Consider the following 6,890-nt stretch of genomic DNA (forward strand, 5'->3'; position numbering starts at 1 on the left):
GTATTGCTCCATGAGGCTCAGATTTAGTCCCCATGTCCAATAGTAACAATAGCATCTGCATTTGTACTGGTTTATGGTTTATATCTGATCATGTTACTGTACAGTAATGTATACTTTCTATTGTTCATATGTTTGAATTGTAATGTGGTTTGCAATGTTTTGGGCTGCCGGAAGAGGTCTAGCCGTGCTCCTTGGAGCTTACAGGCTGGGGGGCGAATTTTAACACTACCCTTCCTACAACGCTAAATCGAACCTCTGCAAAACTGCATTCTACACCTAAGGTCAGTAAAGCTTTATCTCATGTGATGCAGTTGTCCAATTTCGTAGATGCATTGCATGTTTTACACCCCAATAATCCTGAATATGCACATCATTCTCTTGTGCATGATACGTCTTCCCGACTGGATATGTGGATGATTTTCCTATCGCTTTGCCCCATGGTTAGACGCACTGAAGTCCTCCCCTGTACTCTGTTATACCACTCCCAGGTCAAGCTAGTTTTTGACATGGATATGTACAACGCAACAATACACAAGAGTAAACTTAACCCCCATCCACCATGTAGGTGCTTAATACGATTCTGTTAAAACCCAATAAAGATCCTCACTCCGGCTCATCGTACAGAGCTCTCCGAACCCTAATGCCCATCTTGCATTGGGTGGACCCAGTGGTGCCTTCAGCGGTGGTCCTGCTTGACGTGAGAAAACATTCAGTATTCTGAAATGGGTATATATGATGAAGGTGCTCTGTCAGCTGGGCCTACGGAAATATTTCCTCTCATTAATCGTTCTCTTATCCTCTTGCCCTATGGCCTGAATCAAGATTCACAGGTTGCACTCAGATACCTTTGCGAAAACCCAGGGAACCCTTTTTGTAATAGCGATTGAGCCACTCGCTTTCTATATACAGGAACTACATTTGCATCGGGGCTTGAGACTTGGTGGTTGATCCTTAATCATCTTGCTGATACCAATGTACTTTATGTCCAAAAACCAGAGAAAATCCTTTCATCCATCGTACGGGAAATGGTGCAGTTTGTGGGCCTTTTTGGCCATTGGGTCAAGTGGTCCAAATCAGAATTGTTTCCCTTCACGGATTCTGCATCGGCCTCTGCCATGGACTACCCTCTATGGTGGAGCCCAGAGGGGGTAAAATACCAGCGAATATGAATAACGTGTGACCATGCTGAGCTGAACTTTGGGAACGCTATAGACCGTTTACTAACCAGAGTGGATAGATGGCTAAGATGGCTCCTCTGTGTTATGTTCTTTAGTGAAAATGGTGGCACTACCGAAATGTCTATACTTATTCACCAATATACCAGTGGTCTTTCCGCTCTGTTTTTTCAAACAACTTCTTCAAACTCTACTCTGGTTGTTAAGGGATGCACGACAGCCAAGAATCCGATGGGAGTTACTCACTAGACCACTGCAGCGAGACAGGTTGGCAGTCCCAGCTTTCTATAGATACTATCTGAGATACTGAACTCAGGACTGTACCCCATGTCAGAGCAGAGGGGTCATTGCCCATTCTCGTGACTTATTGGGTACATTGTCAGTCCCACCGCACATTATACGTGAGGACATTGACATGATAGGATATCACCTACATGTCGCCCTTGGTGGCTGTGGCGAGAGACTGTTGGCTTGAGAGACCCTATTCCTCTCTTATATCCCTGCCGAATACCCCACTGATTTCCCCTCTCATCTCCCTTCATCCACCCAAGCCCCATCCGTGGAGCAAAATATAAAGTTCCTGCTACAGAGAGTTTATCTATCAGTTTTGGGTGACCGAGTTGAAATAAGATTCCTAACATTGAACAGTTTTCTAAATAGGGGTGCAAAAACACCACTAGCGATACTTGCATATCATAGAATCCACTTTGCTCTTAGGGCTGGCCTCCCCACTCCCCCTCAGCCCTTCTGGAATTGTCACTCCTCACCACATATATTGTTCAAAAAGACACTGGGCACTCTATCTCCTCCTTATACACCTTTGTCATGGCCACTGAAACCGACCCCTTTGTGGAGGTTCAACAGAGATGGAAGGTAATATTGGGGTGCAACCTGCCTGGTAAGATGTGGTCATACTACGGTGCACGGGTGAAGGACACGCCTGTAATCTATCAACACTTAGTGACCCATTTCACATTTATACACATGTAAACAATGCAAGCTATTGGGAGCTGATTTCTTTTTAGCGTGGCAGTGTGTAAAAGTGTTGCTTTTTTGGCACAAGGTATTTAAAGTGCTGACTGACATGTTTGAGTATGATGCTGACCCTCCCGCACAGGTTGCCTTGCTGGGTGACACATGTGCTGTATCCCTGGTGTCTCGCCACCCAGCCTCCCTGATGTTGGCCTAGCCAAATGACGAGTAGCTATGGTCTGGGTACACAAAACAACTCCCAACAATCTCTCAATGGCTCCAGGATGCTGCCTACTGGGGCAACATGGCTGAGCGATACACGGAGGAACAGCACCCCATGGCACTATCAAATCAAAGGACATTTGGGAGCATTTTCCAGCGTTATCTTCACTGAGCTAAGTTTAAAATGATTTTTTTTAAGTTCACCCATTTCCATAGCCCAGGTTTCCTTCAGATATAATATATCATACTGTTGAGAGAGAAAAAAATATTCCACATCTGCTACATTCCAAGAAGGTACATATATGCCATTTGGGATGTAGTTCATTTTGTCTTCCTTCTCTGTTATTTACCTGTTTTGTTTTCTGATGTGGACAATTTGTATGGATAACGCCAAAGTATGGGACACAAAAGTATGAATGTCGATGCGTATGTATGACATCAGGTCAATTTTACCTCAATATAGAAAGGAAAAAGAGTGGGTGAAAATGTCAGTCTGTTTTTGTCTGATGATTTTATCTAATGACCAGTTCTTACTGACAGAATTTGAGCAGAGGGCTGCAGATTGCAAATAGTTCTTACCTTCCTCGTTTACTTATGCAGACAACAAATTAATGTTATTATTAACTGGTGGCTTGTTTGTGATGTGTGTTTGCTTTAGTTGGAAGAAGCCTATTAAAGTTTGACGTCGACATGCCCACATCATGCTATAAAGATTGAGGTTCTATACGCACATTATATCTCTAACTGAAGCAATCCGTATTTGATGGGCAGGATCATCATTCTTGCTGGAAGTTGCTATCTGCAGTGAACTGCTCCACTGACGCGTGCTTTTCCCATTCCTAGGGGTGCAGATGGTGCCCATCAGCTGGTGTGAGATGCAGTGCCCGCAGACGCACATGAAGGAGTTCAGGAAAGTGGCCCGGGTGCAGCCAGAGTTTCTACAGACGTAGTCAACTTGAACATCTCAGAAGTGTTCTTTCCCGTGCCTCGTGGAGCTATCCTGCACACCGCGCACTGTTGGCAACTCTCCTGGCATAAATAAAATCTGTTCTATGACATGTACAGTCTTGCTGCTCAATGTGGTGTCCATGGCAAAAGGTACATTGGTTGATGGAAGAGATTGCATATCAGCAGATTCATGCCCAACAAAACATTGTTTCTCAAAATTCTTTGTTCCTCAGTGCCTATAGGGGTTATACTGCTCAGGAAATTGTTTGCTAGTGTCCGATTCGGCACATAATGAGTAATGCTGTTTATTTTTGTAGGCTTTCTTAATGCAAATAAAGTATGTTTGTATTTAAAGAAAAATGAAAGTACATTCTAATTATTACTGTTTTTTTTTTTTTTAATCCCACTGCTTGTTTGGTTTGTTTTTAGTGTTTTTTTTGTTATAGAATTACCAGTGTGGCACACTGGCTTTGAATACGTAATTATTATTCATTAGCCAGCCAAGCAAAGGGCAAGTATTTGTAAAAAAAAAAAAAAAAAAGCTGCGCAAGAGGAGGATCTTTACTTTTTTCATCGACACCACAGCATTTTCCAGTTTTGTTACGTTGAGACACAGCTCCTTTTGTATGCATGCACGTACAAAGTTCGAAAATAATGCTCAAACAAATCTGTTTTTGACCAAAGAAAGGTAGGCAACTTTGAACTTTACAGCCTGCTATAAACTCGTTGTACATCAACTGGCGATATTGGAATCCTCTTCAATGTCTATTACAAAATAAAGCATCTTTGAGTACTTAGCTGGGGTTCACCTAAAGAGTGTCCTGAACAGATTTTACTTAATGAAATGGACAGATTTGCACCAAAAAATGAAAACAAGACTGCTATTCTGTTCACTTTTGCTTTGCTATACTGATCATTTATATTCCTATAGCAGCCCCACACAGATGTGATGTAGTGAGAGTCTCATTTCAATTAAATTCTACTTTATTAATATATATGTGTTTTATATAGAAGTAACAAGCATGTCGATTAAGTTCATACTGTATTTTTTTATTGTCACACTATGTACTTTGATTCTCTTTTGCTTTTTAAAAAAACTAAAAATTATGTTCGAGGCATACAGATCACACACTGTGCATAAATCGCCATCTGGTGTTGGGCCCGGATGTTTGCACTTTGTTGTTGTCTTGGAAAGTCTTTGGAAGTCACGAGATAGGTGGCTCCTCCTTTGGACAATAGTGCGCATGGCCATCGACTCCGTCAGATTGTTTTTTTCTGCCATCTGGCTCGAATGTGTTTATCGTGCTCCAGTTCGGTGTCGTTACCGATCATCTTTTCAACGTGGAATCCTTCATCCATACTTCAGTATTGTTTTGATCGCGTTCCCATTGGACGCGCATCCCTCCAAACTTCAAATCTTCGATTCCGGTCATCGACGCAGGCATTTGGGCCTACCTGCGCCATCAGGCCTTCAGCTCATGGAAAAGACTCCCTTCAAAAAGTGTCCTAAATTTGGATCCAAGTTTCCATATGCCGATCTTCATGAGGTGTGTAACCTCTGCCTTTCACCCGAGCACGAGGCCAAAGACTGTCTAGCTTGTGCCTCTTTCCACTCCAAGAAGACGATTCAGGATCTACGAGCTCTAAGAACCATGACTCGATCATCAACAGCCATTCCCGATGACATCTTCCAGGAAGGCATCAATGTGCAGGAGCAGATCCAACATGGCACCATCAGCTCCTTCGAAGCCGACGACTCCGAAGACACCACTCCGGGGCAGAGGGTCGTAAGTACTGACGTCGACCCCTCCCACCCCCATTCCCAAAAAGGCTTTGGTCACACCTTCACCTTCGGGCCTAGGTGCCCACCGGGACAGAACTTCTCACACCCCGCCTTCGGGCTCGGCAAAGAAGCAGATACAAAAGCCTTCAGGCAACTCTGGATCGAGCCAGCCTGCCGTTGGTGCCGAAACTCCATCCCGACACCAAAAAACAAACCACTGACTCCCTCCGCACCAACGCCTAGTTCCACATCGACGCCTTCGGCGCTGAAATCCACCGGTACGGACGCCTCGGCTTCGAAAAAATCGTCAACATCGAGCAAACACCCGGTTCCGAAAACCTCGGGCGCTCTGCCGTCAAAGCCCAGAAAATCCTCCGAACCGACTAAACTCCCGATTCCAATCACCACTGGATCCGAAAACACCATCGGAACCAAAAAAATCAACCGGTACCGAAGCCCATACCGGAATCGAAGAAAACTCCTGATTCCAGGCCTAAAGAGCAATAAAAACGACTCCAAAAAACCTCTGACACAAACAATCGGACCAGAAAAAATCGGCGCCGAAGGAACACACATCAGAGGAGGAGCTTTTTCGACGGGATCAACACAAAAAAAGACTTCAAAAAGACCCTAAAACAGGTCAACTCATACTTAGTCCTTCAAAGAAACGGAAAATGGACAAACCTGTACCAGCTCCACTTCCTTTAAAAAAAAAAAAGAGAGAGACATTGCAACTTCTCCTTTAAGGATTCCTTCTCCACCTCCCCCTCCACACCACTCTCCTATCCCATATTCACCCCCCTCACCATCTCCTCCACCTCCGGATGATGATGACACCTCTGAAGACCTAGGGGATGATCAACCTTTAGGGGAACCCAGTCCTCCTGGTACCCAAAAGACTCATGGGAGGATTATGACACACCAAATGTCCCAGACACACCTCAGGACGACAATTATCCATCTAGGCCATCCCCTCCTGAGGACACTATAGGGTTCACTCAGCTTATACACAGGGAAGCAGAATATCACGGGGTGAACTTACACACAGACCCTGTAGAGGAAGATTTCCTCATGGACACTTTCGCACCATCTCAATGGTCCACTGCCATTCTCCCAATGTTAAAAGGGGTAATCAAACACGCTCCTGAAGTGTTTAAGGACCCTGTAAGGGCCAGAGTCATTAACCCCAGGGTAGAAAAAAAGTACAAAGCTGATCCTGTTTATGTTAAAGGACAAGTACCCTTAGATTCCTTAGTGGTCTCCAACACCAGGAAAAGAGCTAATTCACAAACCACAGGAGATGTCCAGCCTCCTGATAAAGAATCAAAACTGCTGGACGCATCTGGTAAGAGAACAGCGTCCCAAGCAGCTAACATATGGAGGATTGCCAACACACAGGCTTTGCTCGCAAGATATGATAGGGCACACTACGACAAGCTAGAGGCACTACTACAACACCTTCCAGACTAATACAAAACACGATCTAATGATCTCATCTGGGAAGGCAAGCTCATAACTAACACCTCCATTCGTTGTGCTCTGGATGCTGCAGATACAGCATCTCGGGCTATCCTTTTACGCAGACATGCCTGGCTATGCATTTCCGGCTTTAAACCCGAGGTTCAAACCACCATATTAAATCAACCATTTGACCAGGAACACTTATTTGGGCCCACTGTAGATTCGTCTTTAGAAAAGATGAAAAAGTATACCGACACTGCCAAATCAATGGGAGCTTTGTAATCGCATGCTCCCAGAAGTTCCTGTCGTCGCTCCTCTTATAGGGGCGT

At 44.4% G+C, this 6,890-nt stretch overlaps 1 protein-coding gene across 1 annotated transcript in view; it reads left to right on the top strand.

Moving 5' to 3' along the window:
• The window catches only part of EXOSC1 (exosome component 1), a 125,199-nt gene extending 120,889 nt beyond the window's left edge, over positions 1 to 4,310 (top strand). The window contains exon 8 of the mRNA XM_085606386.1: positions 3,213 to 4,310. Coding sequence (XP_085462512.1) covers positions 3,213 to 3,319 — 107 coding nt within the window. The 3' untranslated portion in view covers positions 3,320 to 4,310. The remainder of the gene's footprint in view (positions 1 to 3,212) is intronic.
• The last annotated feature ends 2,580 nt before the right edge of the window (positions 4,311 to 6,890 follow it).

Source organism: Triturus cristatus, chromosome 1_2, assembly GCF_964204655.1.
Source record: "Triturus cristatus chromosome 1_2, aTriCri1.1, whole genome shotgun sequence".
NCBI lineage: Eukaryota > Metazoa > Chordata > Amphibia > Caudata > Salamandridae > Triturus > Triturus cristatus.